General features: G+C 37.7%; 1 protein-coding gene across 1 annotated transcript in view; it reads right to left on the minus strand.

Moving 5' to 3' along the window:
* Positions 1–831: 831 nt before the first annotated feature.
* The window catches only part of PLPPR4 (phospholipid phosphatase related 4), a 31,148-nt gene continuing 12,205 nt past the window's right edge, over positions 832–19,774 (minus strand). The window contains exons 2-7 of the mRNA XM_036387467.2: positions 18,414–18,599; positions 14,004–14,133; positions 12,123–12,318; positions 9,020–9,077; positions 7,575–7,748; positions 832–5,610 (exon numbers count right to left, since the gene is read on the minus strand). Of these exons, the coding sequence (XP_036243360.1) occupies positions 4,273–5,610; positions 7,575–7,748; positions 9,020–9,077; positions 12,123–12,318; positions 14,004–14,133; positions 18,414–18,599 (2,082 nt within the window). The 3' untranslated portion in view covers positions 832–4,272. The remainder of the gene's footprint in view (positions 5,611–7,574; positions 7,749–9,019; positions 9,078–12,122; positions 12,319–14,003; positions 14,134–18,413; positions 18,600–19,774) is intronic.

Here is a 19,774-nt window from a genome sequence, read left to right on the forward strand (position 1 = left end):
AAAATCACATGCGAATTTAAAAATTATGATTTTATTCTTTCAGTGCTGCTTACTCTTCCCTTTTGCATCTTCAAACTTGCACAAAGGCCCAGGCACACTTGGGAAAGCCTCTCAGAGTCAGTTTGCTGCGCTGCCATGCATTGCATGCTACTCCCTGTGGTCCTTAATTAGGCCATTGGCAATGTCAGTGCATGTCTCAGCTACAGCTGTGTCTTCCACCCCAGGCACCTGGGCCCTGCTGTTGCTGTTTCAGGGTGTCTCAAGACAGGCTTGGAGACAGTCTTTGCTGTTTGCTTACCACACTACCTTGCGTGCCTTCTAGGTAACACTGCTTGTCAGAGTGTGCTGGGACATCTAAGGTCTTTCATTGTTGCCAGCAAAGGGTGTATGATGACACCTGCTGACTCCCGCATCCTAACTTCTTCCACTGAGGAGAGCCTGTCCTCTCAGGTTTGCCTCTGACATCTGCCCTGTCCTCATTCACAAATCCAAGGCTGGCCTCACCATGTCTGGCAGCTCTACCCAAAACTAGCAAGGTGGCTTAGGGGCATTAGGGGCTTAGCAATGCAACAAGTGCTGCAGAATGATTGAGCAGACACATCCTCACATGGCTTGAAGATCCCAATTCACTTGGAGTTTTTTTTGTAAAATGTTTTTAGGTTAGAGAAAAAGTTTGTTTGGACACTGTTTCTTATAAATTCTTACCACTGTGCAAGGTCTCAAGGTTTCTCACTAATGACCACTTTTACACATCATGAGATACATAATGAAAAGTAAATTAATCAATTTGGGGGGAGTGAGACTCTGCTTCACCACAGAGATAAACAAGCATCAATGAGGAATTTTATCTTTATTTCATGATGTTAGCACAATAAACTCACACAGTAGCATTGATCTGTACTTATTTAACAAAATACATTTATAGCAATTTACAAATTATTTTCCATTTGAAAACATGGCATAACATTTTATTAAACACAATACTTTATATAGAGAATTCTCATTTAAAAACATATTTTATTTTTAAGTATTTTCTTTTCTCAGTAAAGCACAGCCTAACAAAGAAAATCGTGCCTGTTAGCAAGTAAGAAAATCAGAACACTAAGAAGATGTCACCTGTCGATTTATTTGATTAATTTTAAATTAAGGTACCAGTGGAATGTAAACAAAGAGTAATTTTACAAAAGGCTCCTTATCAAATATACATGCAGAGGTCTGAGTTCCAATGTATATATTATTACATTTCTGCTCTCTAACGTAATATAATTTGATAAGCCATTATTAAAAACAGTAGCCTTTGGCACTTTGAGTAAAAAAGAATATATCAATATTTATGTATAGAACATAATTTCAATGATTACACAAGAGCTTTAAAATCTTTTCTTAAGAAATAGGAAACTTTAGGAAAAATATCACACTGCACTTGAAATAGTGCAGCAAGTTTTAGAGTAATAAAAGCAACATATATGCCAATATATATCTGACTAAAACCAAGGAATAAAGAACAAACACTCCCACCAGGAATCCTGCTGTTTCCAAAACAGCTAAATTGCCAGAGGGACCGTTTTCTAATCTTTGCTTTATTGCCATTATTCTCCATTTCAATTTTCCTTTAATTCCAGGTTCATCTACTTACGTTCTTTTCCCCTGCACTTACAAACTAACAAATGATTGCATCTTATTTCCCTGCACTGATAGGCCAACAGTGTTTGTGTCTCACCCTTTCCTTTAAAGCTAATCCTACCTCCTTTACCCTGTACCTAGACTAAACTAAAGCCAAAGGATTTTGTCCATGACAGTCCAAGTGTTTTTAATTCCTAGGAATCTTGTACAAAATTTCATATTAAATACCAAGGACTAAAGATACATCCTCTTGAAAAGAAAAAAACAAATCCTGACTTGTAAATACTAGCATCTGAGAACCTATTTCTAAAAAAATTACTTTTTTTTTCTTTTTCTCCTGGTATCTATGATTATTTTTCCCAGCTGATGCGCCTTAAAGTGTGTCTTCAACATACAGTGCCTTTAACATACACAATATGCTGCAACCCTACTGGGTAGCTTCTTACATGCAACCTGCAGAATAATTTCTCCCAATCATCCTAAGTGTGATGGGGTCATCTTGTATCAATAACAGAAAGAGTGTGGTGATTTCCTTAAGGACTGACACTCTTCCACAGCACTGGGTGATGGGCAGGTGAGGGAAGCATAGCTTGGCACAGTTGGCTTGACAGCAAGCATTCAGCTAAGCCTGGAGCACCTCTAAACTGGGAAGTACACGTAAAGCTTTCCATTGACTCACAAACACCATCCTCATACTTGTGAAATTACTTAGGTTTGGGGTTGGGTTTGGGATTTTGTTTTGGTTTGGAGGTCTTTTTTTTTGGGTTTTTGTTTTGTTGTTTGGTTTTATGTTGTTGTTGGGGATTTTTTTGGTTTTTTTTGGTCTATGTTTGTGTTGTGCTGTTTATCTTCTTGAACAGGATGATTCTTCCTTCTACCTCCCACTTGGGTTGGGTGGGCTTTTCCTTAGAGTTCTGTGGGGTAGGGTCTGTAGACAGGTTCTGACTATAGAGAATGTATCTGGTTCTCTGATGCCCTAAATGAGAAGAGGACATAGACCAAAACACTTCTCTCAAGAAGCAAGAGAACAGACCTGATCTTCTTCAGTGAGAGGACTGCTAAGCCATTCCCTTCCCCTGCTTGCAGGGGAGCTGCCAGGCATCTGACAGTAGCTCTCTTTCAGGTAGAATTAAGAGAGAATGAAGAGCTGCAGTGGGTGAGCACTGCCCCTGGCTTCCTTCAAGGTTTAAGTCAGAGCCAAATGAAATGAGGCATTTCTTCTAGCAGGCCCATTCTGGGACATGCTATGCTTATTCCCTTCAGAGCTTATCCTTTCAACAATTTTTGGCAATGGAGATTTTTAGCAGGCAAGTTTTTTCATTATATCCAAAGCTCAGTTTACTAAAATAATTCATGTTTTCTCAGGTGAAGAGAGCTTTTATATTCTTAAGTGGCAGTGGTGGGAAAAATATCATGCTTAAGAAGGCTCTGGAGGGTGTCTCAAGGGAGGTGAACTGTAGTAGTGGCACAATGCAACACTTGTTCAGTGATTCTGCAATACCAAGGCATTCCATTCTTTAAAGCGAAGCACAACCCCCCTGTGTGATGGTGATTGGGGTGAAAATTGTGATTGTTCTTGTGGCATACTAAGCAAGTGAGGTGGATGACTGCTTCTAAGTGTGAGCTATGATAATAATTCCTGTCTCCTTGGAAGCTGGTCAGGAAAAGTTGCCATCTATTTTTATTTTCTCATAGCTCGCCTTTCACATTTGCACACCTTGCAGTTATTGGTGTCCTGCATTATTTGTTTAAAAACTAATAGAAAAATTGAAGGGTTGCTGAAGGACAGAATAAGAAGTCTAAAAATGTAAAATCTGAATCACTTGTAGTACTTGATAAGACCCCTTAAAAATGTAATTTAAAACAATTCTACAAGTTAGCCCACTAAGAAGCAGCCTCTTCATTAGTAGCACCTGTTCTTAAACAAAAGTTGAGCAGTAGCAGCAAAACTATTCAAAATAGATAGTAATTCCATTCTAATGGAAAGTCACCCACACATTTTTGTTGCAGTAGACATCTTAAAGAACTACACAAAACCTTTGCAATCTTTGAATGTGACAGATCCACTATAACAAAGCTGTAAATATTTCCTACGCTAAATGAATGCAGCCAGCATCATCATAGTATTAGCAATATTACTTGTAAAGTAACTGCACATCAATATGTCATGTTTGCAGAGTCTAATAATTATGCAATTTTTCAAAACATGTAAAGTTATCATCAGCACCATCCTGTATTAAAGATTTGGTGCAAATTCTGCAAAGGTGAATATATACCACTGATACAGCCTTTGCTGTGAAAAAGTCAGTCAATTTTGGACACAAATATAAAATAAAAAGTTGGCACATTCAGGAAATACAGTGTCTGTGATCAAGACCATTCTTTTAATTGACATCATCACCCTCAGATAAATGTTTTGAATCTGAAGAAACAAGTTGCATGAAAATGTTTCACATTAGTTCTGGCATTGTGCTTTTCCCCTCACCACATGCTTTTCACAGGCTCATGCCCATTGCACATCAGCAATGCAGGGCTGCTGGTCAATAATTTGGCACATAAAGGTAAATGTCAGCTCAAAATAAAGGGAGCAGAACCTGTGTCAAGACATGTTTACTTTGTGGTGGCATGGACCAGCTGATATGTCTCCTGTCAGTCCTTGTACGCTCGTGTGGGGGATGTGCCTTTATAGAAGATATTTCTGGTGTTCTCTGGACTGCTCCCTCTCTCAGGGATTAAAATGATGTTACCTTTTCTTCGAAGTGTTGAGTCCCGGCTAGAAGAAATGGACAGAGTCTCTGAGCCAATCTCACTTCCCTCCACTGGTGTGACTCTTATCGTAGTGATTCCATGATGGTGATGCTCAGTGTTATCTATGTTGCTTCTTTTCCTGTCACCTGACCCATAACTGTCTTTTAAGGAGTCACAGCTCTCAGAGTCTCTGTTAAGATCATTTAGCTCATATGTTTGACGAAGAGTGACTTTTTCAGGACCTTTCCATTTCCAGGACCCGCTTCCTTCACCTTCTGATGGCATCTGAATTACAGGTCTGTTATTTTCTGGATGGGCCTCAACTCTAACAATGCTACTTGGCTCGTGGTCTGTCAAGGTTTTGTATCTGATGGCTCCTGTACAGGTCACTGTGCTTCCCTCCGAACTCTTTGGACTGCCCTGAAGCACTCCTTGCTGCTTAGACATGGCTATTACTTGCATGATTCTTGGCTGGCTATTGCTCCTGCATGCAACACTCTTCTCAGCAGCTTTCAGCCATTTAGCTCTAGCTGAACTAGTTTTGGGTGATGTGTTCACATTCTCCTGAGTCTCTTCAGGAATGTGTACTAGCTGGGATGAGCCAGGACGGGACTGAATAGAGACCCTTGGCCCGCCAGTAAGACCTGAGTTGTTACAACCTGGAACATTGCCAGGTTGGATTTTCAGGTATTGGCTAGGTGGGCCATGATGATCACCATTTACACCCACTCTGGAGGGTTCTGAGCTTGACCGCATTTCGATAGCCCTTGGTGGTGACTGGCCAGATTCAGTCTCTATCACTTGCAGGGACAATTTTCGACTTTCATTCTTGTTCTTCCACTGGGACAGCAGCTGTTTGGAACGGGCAGAATCCATTGATGCGTGTATTGTTGCATTGCGTCTTGCTGGATCTTCTAAGGATGGTGTGTTGACTCTTGGCAAAGTGTTGCTGAAAGTAACCATGTTTTCCTTTCCCATTGGGCTTCGTGGTGTTATTATTTCTACATCAGCATTTGCTCTCTTGAGATTGGTCAGAGAGCCTGAATCTCTGTGGTTTCTATTCAGGATACTTTCTGTACGGTGAGAGACAATGCCATCACTGCTGCTGCCATTTTTACCTGGCAGGATTCTGTTGGCATCTTGACTGAGGTCTGTCAATGACCTTAGAGGTTCTCTGTGAAAATTTGGGTGAAACACATTCTCGTCACTTGGTAAGAAGTTCCCCACAGCATAGATGCCCTGATATTTGGACAGAAGCATCAACAGTCGGTTAAGAAAGTTAAAAAGGACACGTTTTAAGGTACTGTAATTGCATTCTTTTGCTTTTCAATAGAATTCAGTGACATAATTACTCCAGCTAAACTGACAGGTATGCAAGTAAGCATACTAGTTTGTTTCCTCACTTAGCCCAGACTCTGTCCTCAATCTGGTACCTCTAGGTACATGTGAAGTAGTCTCACTAGGGCATATTATTCATGGCAATAAATAGTTGAGGTAAGGATTTAGCCTCCACAAGCTTTTTTCTTTTTATCAAGCAACAGATACAGATACAGAAATAATGTTTTGCTAGAAAAATAGTAAAATAGATGTTTGTAGTCTCTTAGGCAAAGCTATTTTACAACTATACTACCATTCACCCTGATTTACTGAATCTTGTTATAGCTTGAGTTGTTCTCTGCCGTCTGCAGATTCTTTTTACTGCACAATAACCATGTAATATAATATCTACATCACAGAAAAGTTTATCAAATTTAAATCAATTGCTTTCCAAGCTGTGCAGAACTTTAATAAGATTTACTTCTAAAACATTTTCCTAATCAGTAGACTCACTCTAAAGTGCTGTCATTTTAAAAAGACTCCACTGAGGGTAATCTGTGAGAGGGTCAAATATCTGACTCAATCACTTGAGTTACTCGTTCTTTATACTCCTTTCAGAATTATTTGTAGTTTCACATTATTTCTCCTCCCCATCCTCCTATTGGTGTGTAGTTTTGAGGGCAGATTTACTGAGCTCTGGGTATACAGGAAAACATACTCTCTGCTGTGTGATCTCACACAACAAAGTATACTTGTTTGTATATATCAAACCTGGGGACAGCAGCTCCATTTAGGTAGATCTACAACAGAGAATCATTTGAAATAATATTCTCAACAGAGTGCCTTTCTGCTCACAGTGCAATCATGGAGGCTGACTTTAGTAGCTCATGGGGTTTCTGTTATTATTCTGACTGCTGTTTCTTCTGCCACTGTGAAAGCCATTTTTCCCTGGTCACCTTCACTGACCATCTGCAGGTAGTTGAGCTTATGTTATCACAGGAAAAAGGGGGTCAGGAAATGAACTTATTTTAGTATTATAGTAAAATTCATCATTGACTTCTTGGGGGTAAAACCATCCCACTGCCTGTTAAGCCTCTTCTGTTCATCTGCCTACACTCAAGCAGTGGTGTCAGCAGAAGCTCTGATTGCTCCCAGGCACCTGTGTTGCTCTCTGAGCAGCCAGGGCAGCAAATTCCTGCTGGAGACATACTGAGAGCAGCAAGCAAAAGTAAATGCTTGATGAACTTCCTACTGACAGGTATGACCTACATGCTTCCTTACAGGACCCTTCCAAGGTGCTCCATCTCTTTTGACACAGTACATAGGAAAAGCATAGGAATAACCTGATTTCACCATCCTTTTTCCCCTGCACGGTTTCCCTGAGAACTCCAAAGAATGACAAGTGTATAATATTGCCTTTAATTCCCTGCAGATTCAGCAATTCACACAGATGAGTTGCTCATACTAATTCAATAATTTTTTTAGATCATAAAGCAGACACTGTCAATATCAACTCAGGTCAGCAACAAATACCAATTAATCAAATATTTTTCTTGTGTTATGCTTTTAAGTGTGGATTAGAAGAGATGAGTATTTTTAAGTATTTAATAAAGCCCATAAAGTCAGAACCATTTCTGTATACAATGCCAGATGATTATATTCTGCTTTATGCACTGTTATGGAACTTTACATTGAAATACTTATTTGCTTTTTCCTTTTTGCTTTTAAAGTCATTATCCCTAATTCATCATTTTCAACACATATTGACGTTATTTATACTTATGGCATATGAGCATGATGGTAAGTTTTCATAAAAATAACCAGTACTCTTATTCCAGCCTTATAAGTTTAATTTTTTTAAACTTAACCATGACTATTATATTTACCAAATAGAGAGCAATTCCTCCTCCTATGAGAAAGCCACAGTAAACATCAACTGGATGATTCTTATACTGGGTGATACGAGTCAGACCACATATAATTCCACAGATGATAAAGGCAAAGACCAAGAGTGGTTTAAGAAGTTTTGAGGAGTCTGTTAATGTAGAATTGAAGTACATCTTGAAAAAGAAAGAAATAAAGAAGCAGTTGAAGAAACTTAAATATACCTAAGAGGATTCTAATATATATTCTAATATATATATATTCTTTTATATATAGATCACTAGTACACAGTAATATTACAAGTAATCCATTTAATTTTACTTTACAGCCCTGTTAAAATTTGCTCACTTTCTTCAGAAAGATCTGAAATCACAAGGAATGGATTTTCAGAAACATAAGCAGTGTTGCTAATTGACATCAATTAGGATAAGTATTTTATGCCTCAGTACTGTTCCCAATCAGCACCTAAGTGTTCTATAAATGTGACTAAGGAGCCACCACTTGTGAAATACAGAAGCCAGATGTCATGCCAGATGAACGCAGTAACCTGTTCCAACAAAACTGCCACCAGATGCTTTAGAGAGCCATTTCTCAACTGAGAGGCATAATTTCAGGGAGGTTACAAAAATTAAGTGGAGGTGGTTCATCAGCGTTATTCCAAATTCTGGCCTTTCTCTGGGCAGAATAAATACTGACAAGCTCCCAGTACATGCACAATACTATTATCTAATGTCATTAACTGGTTGTTACTGTTGTTTGCCTCTGACTTTTACAGCACAAGTGATGGAATTACTTTTTAAACTTCAAGTAAATTGTCTATAGTGCAGACATTGTGGGCCATACTGAAGAAATGTTACTGCTCAGAAGTGCAAAATCATCTGTGATTGCTGCAGCATGTCCCACAATTCTCTGCTAGTGACTGATGGGTTTTATTCACTTTGCAGTAACACCTTGAAGGCCTCTGGGAGTGATTGTGCCATTTCATCCATGCTGCAAATCTCTGGAGGTGAAATCAAACTACATCACATCAAGGTATGGCCCTTAGTACCTCAAGTTTAAAAGCAGCAAATCAAGTGAAGATAGCAACAAAGAAAAGGCAGCATACATAACAGTTAATTTGACTGGTAAGTTAAAGTATCACTCTGTGAGACAGATAAACACTGCATTTTATATGAGGATAATATGAGGCATTAAACATACTTTAACATAACACTTTTGTTTGCTTCTTAAAAAAGAATATGAAGCAGTTGAATCTTTTCCTTATTCTTTAATAGCTACAATAAAATCAGCTTTATCAGTAGTTTTATTTTGCTTTCAGATTAGTAGGATAAAAACATCCATCCATCCATCTAAGATATCCAGGCAACACATAATTTTACAATATACAGCAAATTACTTTCTGACTTTTGTCTTGTATAAATGAAACTGAACAGAGTTGGTTACTCACCGAAATGTACACTGCTGCAAAGGCTGCCAAGGTGGCATGTTGAGAAGGGAATGACTTTCTGCCAAGAAAGGACACTCAAATTATACTTCTCAGTTCAAATGCACAGTGCAAGTGCTCATTGAAAAAAACCACTGAGCAGCACAGCCATCTTATACTTCCTAAGCAATATGTGATCTATCGGTAACATTTGTCATTGGGTGACATTTTTCTCAGAGAGAGGCAAACTACATCTTTGTTTGCTATGTCTATAGGTTTATTAAAAAAAAAAACAAAACAGTACTTTACATCATGACAGAACTTAATGGAGAACAACAACATAGGGAGGGTATTTTAAGAATTACTGGGCCCCTTCTTGATGGCCAGAGAAAGAGAATAAATGAAAACATGTCCAAACTCTTGAGACAGTAGACAATATTAGGTCTGCTCTTGATATTGCTGAGGGCCTTCTGCTCCCAGTGAAAACCTGGAGACTTGAATGATGTGGACTGGACCATTTCAATTCTCTAAAAACAACTAAAGAAAAGTGATGTGAATGCGAAGGAGGTTTTTACATAGTAGAGAGAGAAAAAAGCTGGGTTTGAATTCAGTAATTCCTATTCTGCAGTGGACATCGAGATCACAGAAGCCCTAAAAAAAGTCTGTGACCTCTGAGCTCTAGGAATGAGTCAGATACAGTGAAGATTTTGATGGTATAGATATGCAATTTAACATGCTGCATGTCTTGGTGAAGAAGAGCATGTCTACCTTGTAGTCACAACAGAACTTTCACCTGAGAAAGCTCAGCTTGGGATAAATACTTCAACTATAATTTGGCTTCACAGATGGGGGTCTTGCCACCCTAACTGGGCTCCAGTACAGTCAATTTCCTAGCAACACCTGAGTGAGCTAGTTTAAAATAGCAGAGACTGAAACACAGTTCTTTAACTTTAGACAAACATTTGTTCTGCAAAGCACCAGAGTCTGCTTTCTAAATTTCTTTCCTATGCATTTTGCCGTGTCTGTTCTACATAATTAATTGGCAGTTAAAAATGTGCATGCAGTTCAGTGTAAATGCCACTCTGCTGACCTGAATTTGAGCCTATGGCTCCAGCAGATTCATGACTCTAGCCAAGATGAAATCTGCATGGCTCCTTTTGCATTTCTAAAGACAGACATAAATTCTTCTTCATCTTATTTTTGACCTCCCTGAACAAATCTTTCACAAATAGTATTCTTTAATGAAATAGAAATCTATTTAGCATCTCTGTGGAGCTAATGTTTATATTTGAGTCTTATGAACTTTTCTAGCACTTAACCTTAATTTGATGGCATTTTAATAGTATATAAGGTGTGTCACAATGGCACAGTCAATTTTCTTTTTGTTCTCTTTTTTATTCACATGCTTTCAGGGCAAACAGACTAAATGCACTCTCAGTACTCTCTAATGGTGTCACTGCTTTTCTTCCTCTATTTGTTATCTTTTAATCTCAAATTAAAATAACTCCAGCTAAAAATATGTAGCCTTTTTGTATGGCTCTGTATTGAAAAGGTGAACAAAGGTCTCAAAGAAAACATGTCCTGAACTTGGATGACAGTGTATCACTCTAAATGCTCATGCATGAGGATGTGTAGTGGGGGAACAATGAGAGTCCTGCTGAGAGAGAGAGAGTCACACTGAGTCAGAACATCAGAGATGACAGAGGACAGAGACCTCACTAGAGAGCTGAACAAAAGTGATTGAAAAGGCTCTGTGAAGATAATAGAGAAAAAGATGGACAAAATGAACCATTGGATATTTTGGGATGTTGCAGAAAAATGATTTGATGTAATCAGTTGGATAATTATGTGCTGCTCTCTATGCTTTTCATACAGCAGTCCAGAGGCAAATTTCTGGAGCCAAAGTTTCTGGGAAGTACAAATCAAAAATGAAGGCCATTAGCAAACTCAGAACAAGTTCCTTCCAAACTGAAATTATTGAAGTCAAATTAACTTCCTGTACTGTAGAAGTTATACCATAGTTTCTACATAGGTGACTGAAGGAATTAGCACTTGCTACTGAAGAACGAGTAGCAAGTGCTGCTTGCTCTGGTAAAGTTGAGACTGGCATAAGGAAATAACAAATAAAAAAGAAAAAATGCAATAAAATTGAATTAAGGATAATTTTTGGGTAGTGCCAGAATATTAGAGATAGCCAAATGTATCCTCTATGATGGGAATAACTTTGAGATATCAATACATGGTTGTTTTTCTAGGGAAACAGAAACACCCCAAACCTGATTGCTTAGTCTTAATATGTTTCAACTAATTTCACTGGCTTTTTAGAAGTGATGGTATTTAAACTTAGGAGTGATTGGTGATTTTGGAATGGCTACAGGCAGTCAATTCAAAGCAGTAGACATCATATTTGAGATAATGAAATTAATGAGATGTAATTGTGAAAATTTTCCTGCCTGCTCCTATGTAATCATGTCCTGATTTCCCTGGGACACCATGCAGTTGCAAGACACTGCTTGCAAGCATCAGGCTTCACTGGCAATATGCCAGTATCAGCAAATGGTTATGGGGAAAGAGAGAAAAAAAACAGTTAGAAATACCATGCAAGAAAAGATTGGTTTGGGAACACACTGCTTTGTACTATTGTGGTATTTCCTTTAAAAAAGATACTTTTTAATGCCGTTTATATAAAAAAAAATAATTAGAGAAACAGAAAACAAACTTATCCAACAACTCCCAAACATCCAAGCTGCAATGTATGTTATACAGAGGTCTCAGACCAAACACTTGGGAGACTTCTTCCCCTGCCTGTTACAGGGAACTTACTCTGTTCCTATACCACTTCCAACAGCAGTAGAAGCTATACATAGTGATAAATTTATAGGAAATTGCCTCCTGTGAGGGAGCAGAACAGCTGCTAATGACTGCTTTGGAACCTGACAAGGTCTTCCAAAGCCCACTGCTAGACAAATACCTTTATGGAGAAAATTGAACATCACTAAATAGACATTTATGCATTCACCTTTAAATCAGAGACTTTAAGTAGATGGAAAAAAATCTTGAAACTGGGACAGAAAATAAAAAATAAAATGAATACTTAAAAATGTATACACTGAAGAATAGAACCAACCTTCCAGCGTTGATAATATTGAGATCAGCTCCTGAGCAAATATCTTCCACAACATAAGAATTCTCTGAGCAAGATACATTTAAGGATGTATAGTTAGGCTTGCAAACAGTCAGGAAATATGGGGCCTGATATCCTGTTGATAGCTGTATAATATCAGTAACAAGAGCAGTTGCACAAAGACCAAATACATGAACACCTAGGAAAGAAATCAACAGAGCTTGTTAATTATATAATATGCATTAATTAGGTTGATTAATAGTGCAAACTACATTCAACAGAGCTCTGATGGCTTTTTTTTATTGGATTTGAGGGAATTTAAATGCAGAATAAGAGAATTTAAATGCAGAACAAAGGCTTATTGCAAAGTTGAATTCTTTAATATAAAAATTAGAATTGTTTATGCTTGTTTTCTTCCCGTTGATACTTAAAATTTTGTTTTAATGTCCTGATGTCCTCCAACATCTTTTCATCAAAGAGTGCTACACTGGAGCTGCTTCAGTTTGGAAAGAATTTTTCTGAATTAACTAAAGAGTAGCCAACTATTTGAGAGCATATGTGCTTATCCAGTCCATGGAGTTTCTCACTGGAAGACAGGCTTTTAGGAGTGTGGACAACTGCCCATTAGATCATTGCTCTGAAGACCTGTTCTCTTTTTGTTACCACAGAATCATCAGCTGGTGATAACTTTGGCTATCTTCACACCTCTGATGTTTCTTGAGTATTGTGTCCCTTGTCACTAATCCAAATATTTAAGTCTATTTCAGAAGGGATCAATGCTTCAGACTGATTAATAATTCACAAGAGAATTGAAGTAATGTAATTGCTTTACTGAACATTTTCAACTGCTCTTCTCCTAAAGATTTACCTATAATTCCCTACTTTTATTCATAGAGATAAATTTACTTTTCATCCTAAAATTGAAAGAATGTTAAAGCCATTAAAATATGAAAAAAACTTCAAAATCAGAGTGGGAATTTGGGATGAAATTCATGTGTCTTTGTTTCCTTGGTGATACCAAACAGGAGAAGTGGATGTGGGGTATGTTTACAGTCCTCCTTGCTCATGGTGTAATCCACAAAGCCTCTGCTTTCTTCCTCACTGCTGCTCTTATGAAGCTTTACTGGTCATAGATTGCACAGCCTCACTTGCCACTATCTCCCTGTTTGCCAGACTACCAAAACCCAGGGAACAGTTGTTCTACCAGGTCTTCAGTCTGCTGTCCTGCTGGTTGTCTTTGCCTAGGCTGCCTTCTCTAATGAAAGATTTCTGAAACAGAGGAAACCTTTTCTTTAGCCACTCATTGGGAGAGGAAAGTAACTGTAAGAAGGGGATCAAAGTCCAGTTACCTTTCAAAGTGAAGTTTTTTATAAATGACAATTAAAGTAAAATGAAAGAATGTGACATGTTCCTCCATCATTTAAGTTGCCAGATTCTAGCCCTTTTTGAGAGGCAGATAAACACATTCCAGAAAAAGAATGTCAAACCTACTGAGAGTTTCTGACAAGCTTTCACTGTCATGCTGAATACTGTGACAGGTGGGTTGAATCCTTATCATGCACTGAAGACAGGCAGGGGAAGCTATACACTGAGATCATTAAAAAGCAGCCAGCTCAAGGTGGGCAGGGAAGGAAAAAAATTACTCTTTTAGAAATACTGACAATAGTACAGGAGAGGAAAGGGGAAATGGAAAGCGTAGATGCTGCATTACTGAGTATGGGGCTGCTCTGTTGCAGTCTGAGTTTCTTCCCATGTTTTCTAGCAGATCTGTCCTAGTGACAGATCTGCACTGTTCTGAAAGGCTGTTTCAGAGAAGCAAACCTGCATGGTGAAAACTGAATGTATGTGGAAAGTTCTTTTTTGGGAGTAACAATTGAAACCCACCAACAAATCTGACAGCTCTTCTAAGAAAAGAATTGAAGTTGCATCCTCCTGCATTAATATTGGCCTCTGTTCCAATCCCATTTCTTCTTTTGGACAGGCAACAGTAGAGAATTCCTTCTCCTATCATTATCTGCAATGACAAAGGAGCCATTAAATTGAATGCAGCACTTACTCGGAAGATCCTGATTGAATTTAAAGGGCTGTAATATAACTGTAACAAAACCAATGTCATCCACTGACATGCACTCAACCTTAAAAGATTTATATCAATATGTAAACATAAAATAATGTAACTTAGCCTGAATGAGGGCAGACAAGAAGATGGCCCTGAAATTAAATGCAAATGGCATACGGTATATAGTGCTCAGTAGTATCCAGGCCTTGATCTACAGCTGAAACTTGATGCTTCCACAACAAAAAAGCAGTAATTATAAAATATCGCCTCTAAAATAATCCAGAGCCACTGCAATATCTTAGTGCTCCTGAAGTGGTTTAGCATTCAGTCTTGGCCACAGGCCTAGCAATCCTGAGCAGCTTCTAATTATGGGACAGCCTGTTCTTCTGTATTTGTTTAATTTGGCTTGGGTTTTAACCTGATCCACAGCAGCAGAAAAAGTTCTGTCCTTATGGACCCTTGCAACAGACCAAGCAAAACAGATTATGACCAAAACCCTAGACAAGAGTTTCTAAAAGGAAGATATAAATAAAAAATGGTGTTGCTTGCTGGAAAATCCAGACACATTTATACATCTTCAGCCTCAGATTTTATTGTTTTCCTTCTTCAGTAGTGTGACTATTTTGAATTCTGTCCAGGATTTGTACAGAGTTCAGAGTAAGGGTTGGATTGAAATATTGCAATTAATGAGGCAGTTCTCACCAGCAAAAGAAGAGTCACTTTGCCTATCCACAGCTGCAGTGAATACTAATCCATGCAATGCACAAAGCTTATAATGCAATGAGATGCCAAAGCATCTGAATTATGCTGAATCTGCTGTAATTGCTGGTGCTATTTGTCTATAGTAACACTTCCACCCTAGGAAAAGTCAGGTAAAGTGGAAAAGCTTAGTCTAATTCTTTATTAGCTAAAGTTTTAATAAATTGAAATTTCTTGACCAGGAAGATCGAAGTAGTGAAGGTTCTCCTATGACATGGAAAAAACATCGGTAAAGGAATTCTAATTAGCTGAAAACTATGGCCACTATTATCTGTCTATATTTGATCAAGTTTTTGCTGAAGCTTCCCAGAGACACCAGTAGTATTCAAAACTTAAAACTCAGAAAAACTGTAACAGTTTTTAGCCAAGTTCTAGGGAATGGTCTGGTACAGGGAAAACACCAGACAGATGGATTACCTTGTGTGATAGAGCAAAAAACAACAAGGCCCATGTAAAGAAAATTCAGAGGCTGGCATTTCCAGAGGAAAAAACTCCCAGAGTAGAATGGGCAGTAGGAGTGAAACTGCCAGCAGTGAATTTCTCTCCTTGAGAATTCATTTCCCAAATCAATGTGATCTGATGTCCTAGTGATCTCTGTTGGAAAGGACATTGTTTCTTCTAAACAGGTTTTTAGTCAGTGGCTGATAAAAGTGTGAACCTTCACTGATACGATTAAATAACTGGTCCTAACATTTCTGAATGGGTAACTAGAGAGAAAATCTATCAGAGAATCAGACTCAGAGTTCTTTGAAGCAAATTGAAATCCAGGTGAAATGCTGCAATCCAGGTGTATCTATGGTCCAGACATAAAATATCTATCTTGATAATTTCTTCAAGTCCAGGTGTTCCACACTGAAGTCTCCTGCAGTTTTTGAATACATATACAAAATTTCATCTCTGTCACAAGCTATAAGACATATGTCAATAATACAGGTAGTTATTTTCTGTAACCCTTCAGGGCTACAGAACAGACCTTTTAAAATGCATTTTCTACTTACTAATAATGAGAAAAAAAGCCCAAAGAGAAAAACCAAAATGCAAAGCCCCAAAGCCAAACACAAGCCTTGTGTAATAGTGGCTTGGGAAAAGAAGTCATAAAATGTTAGATTTTTGTTTTTTGTATAAAAAATTACTCTAAAGTGAATGGATTTATATACGTTCTCCAGTCTTGGGAAAAGTATTATATGAACAAAAATAACATAGAAAAAAATCCTATTCTAATATTTATATAGGGTTTTAAAGAGGGATTGACACTGGAATTTTCTTGTCTTGCTCCCCACACACACTTTTTTTTCCTTTTTGTTCTTATATATACACTGTTTGATAATATTTAAAATGTGGCTTAATCACACCTGTATTTTATTGAGTCTTGCTGAGCTTCTGTCTCATACTGCAGTAAGTTCCTGAAGTGTGGACAGAGGCCAGGATATGCAACATTATTGGAGATCCTCAATTCCTCAAACAGCTCATGCTTTCTTTTCTATCTTTTACAGGTTTTATGAAGTGTGTAATCAATTTAAATATTTATGAAAACTAACTTACAAAATGCTAAACTCTACAATATGACAATGGCACAATTGTAATTTATTTACACTGAGCTTCACTGGCCTATTTTTCCAAAGAAAAGGGAAGGATTGGACAGAAATGTCTCCTAGTTCCTTAATTCTAAAGTTGTATCAAATAATAAGGAGTCAATGCCTTCGGTACAACTGAAGGAGGTTGTGTATTTTGCACTGTCACTGCCCAGCCTGTAACCAACACAGGTATCACATTCATGCTCACACCAATACAAATGAACTATATCTTCCAAGGCTTGCAGCTTTTAGCTAGTTGTACTTTGAAGCTTTGGGATTTACTTTCTTTAGCACACCTTCTTTTTTATAGGCATGCTCAAGTATGGGTTTGAGTTCTTCACATGTTATGCTTCTGATTAATTTTCTATACTGCTGGTAGAATGATTCAAGCAAGAATAACATTTTCTATTGCAAAATTCCATGCAGTGATGAAAGAATTGAATTATAATCAAAGCCCTTAACAAATAATATATAATTAAAAAGGCATATTTTATCCTGATTTAAGGTGTTTGATATTACCTAGGCTTAGCAGAAACTCTCTCAAGTAAAAGCCAGGTTTTCCCACCTACTGGGGCCCAAGTAAGCCTAGGTACATTTCTTCTATAGGTGTTTCAGAAAAGTCCAGTTTGTTCTCAGCAGAAACACTTAAGAAACGCAGCCAAACCCCAGTCCTAATGTTTTGCTTTTATCGTAGTATTTGGTGCAAAAATCATTTGCACCAGGATCACTTAGAGTCTTAGCTCCCAGTTCCTAAATGTACAATTTTTAGCCTGCTGGCTGTGCAAAATCCTTCAAAAATGGTTTCTAAAGCAACGGAAACCAAATGCAGTAAGAACTGTTCAGTTAAAAAAAAAAAGACAAATAAAGAAAGAACATTTTGGAAAGCAAAGAAGCAAAGAGAGAACAGCACTTGATAATTTTTATACAGGCATCACATTTTATAGATTTTGTAACTGTAAACTGGACAGTATAATTAAAAGAATTAACTGATTGAAGTTAAGGAAATTAAGAGGAGCTAGAAGCAGAGTTATATTTGCAGCTGGCCTTCGAGAAGTGCCTTACTGAGATGCATAGTCATTGCTGTCAGGGGGAAGAAGAGATCCTTTCAAAAGGTCGATCATGTTCTTTAGGTGCAGAGAATCACCCACTCAAGGTGAATTTGTCTCTCCATGTTCCAGACAGGAGTGGTGTGAGAAATAAGGCTCCTATCTGAACTACTAAAATCAGACAAAATGAATTTATATATATAAAGACAATTTCTGCTTTTCTTTTATGTAAAATACTGACCCAGCTGCTCATTCTGACAGGATATTTCGGTTCTGTTGAAATCATCTCCTCCCTTTGGGTGAATGATTAAACCAGCCCACTTTTGCCTGCTCTTAATGACTAACTTATAATTTAGAGGTGTTTCAGTGCTTTTTTGGAAAATGTAATTGAGTTCACTGACAAGATTGATATACCTTCTTTCTGAATAAAGCTAGTTCTAACAAAAGTGGCAAGTTCAGGGCTGTGAAAGGCTTGCATTCAAAAAAAAAAAAAAGTCTTGCATTTTTGATGATTTTTGCTATATCTGAGATTATGGAGATGTCCTGTCTGTAAAGGTTCAAATATTTGTACAGTGTAACAGAATGATTCAAGCTATTCTCATCCAACTGTAGATGCTGTTTCTTAACATTAAAGCCCACCATCAAGACAATGAGAGTAGATGAAGTGCTACAGGGAATGTTATAAGGAGTGTATCTCCTTTTGTTACAGAAGAATGAAACATGAATTTAAAATCCTAAGGAAACTAACCTGCATGACACTCTACAGCCTAACTGAAACCAAAGGAGTTATTTTCTTTATCCCAACTGAAACTCTGTTCAAAATCTTTATTAAGTGACATTAGCACTTCAAACTTACCGTAATTGATGGTCCAGCAAAAACCAGACTAAGCAACATCAAGAAGGGAACAGACTCTTGTGTAGGTTCAATGTATGGCATACTCAGACTCTTGTCATAGCAATTAAATCCAGAGTGAACTGGCTTGAAGACATCAGTAAGTTCAAGAAAATAGAGGCTAACAACAGAAGATGCAAGTATGGGCAACTAGAAGAGAAGAAAGCAACAAATTACTGTTTGGAAATGGAATAGCAATGCTTTTGCAAAGACAACATAGTCTGTTAATAAATCTCTTTGATGTTTGTTGTTTATAGCTCACTGCTCCTTGTCATGCCTCTTTACTATCTCTAAATAATTAATTCTCTGGAGATATGGTACTACTCAGTTGATATCAATAACCCTGCTGTCTACCAAGCTAGTCAAAACACCCAGCCCAATCTTTAGCACATATAATTTCATCTATGAATCATTAATAGAAAAACTTTGATTTAATTTTATTTTTAGGAAAGTATCAGGACTGCAGTCTCCCATGTGGGGGCCTCAGCACTCTGCTGTTCATCAATCACCCTTTTTGGTCCTTCAGCAACTCTCTGTCATGTATGACAGTCTTTACATCAAAGCCATTTTGCATTAAGTTTCAAAGTAATAGTTAATGAAAACCAGTATCCAGTCCTTCCCTAGAATCTAAATATGTGATAATGCACAACTATTTCCCAATTCTACCAAAAAAGCAATTAACTTTGGCAAGATTCAGTCTGTTTAGAATCTTGATGACTATGGTTCACAATTCTTTTATCCTCTAGCTTTTTAGTTATCTAACCCTTTGCAATTACTTCCACTAATTTATTAAGAGCAAAGTTGGCCCTTCTTGGAGCCCAAATTCACCTCTGCTGACCATGAGCTCCTTAAAGCACTAAATCTCTGTGGAAGGAAGTAATTTAACAGAAAATATAGCAAAAAGGCATTTTAAAGCTGTTGGTTTATAAGTGAACAAAGAGAACAGCCTTGCTGCCCTGGCAGATGGGCGTTGAGGCATTCAGAGGTGAGCAGCAGGATGGGATTATTCTCTGCATCCTCCTTAGTAAACACTCAGAAACACTTTTTGTTTATTGTTTTCCAGAGTCCTTCACAAACAAGGCAATATCAAAACAACTTCCTGCTCTGCCACTGAGATGCAAGGAGTCCTTCTGTCTGTCCTGCAATGAAGGTACTTATGGTTAACAGCACCTGAGATTAGGAGAAACAGCAATTATCCTAAAAGAATTTTCAGCGTACTTAAATTATATTATTTTTGCAATCTCCAGTTCAAATTTACAAATAGAACTGATTGTTTAAAATCATTGTCATTTATCCCATTCTACATTGCAATATGAAAGCAGAGG

The sequence above is a fragment of the Molothrus ater genome, chromosome 9, assembly GCF_012460135.2.
Source record: "Molothrus ater isolate BHLD 08-10-18 breed brown headed cowbird chromosome 9, BPBGC_Mater_1.1, whole genome shotgun sequence".
Lineage (NCBI taxonomy): Eukaryota > Metazoa > Chordata > Aves > Passeriformes > Icteridae > Molothrus > Molothrus ater.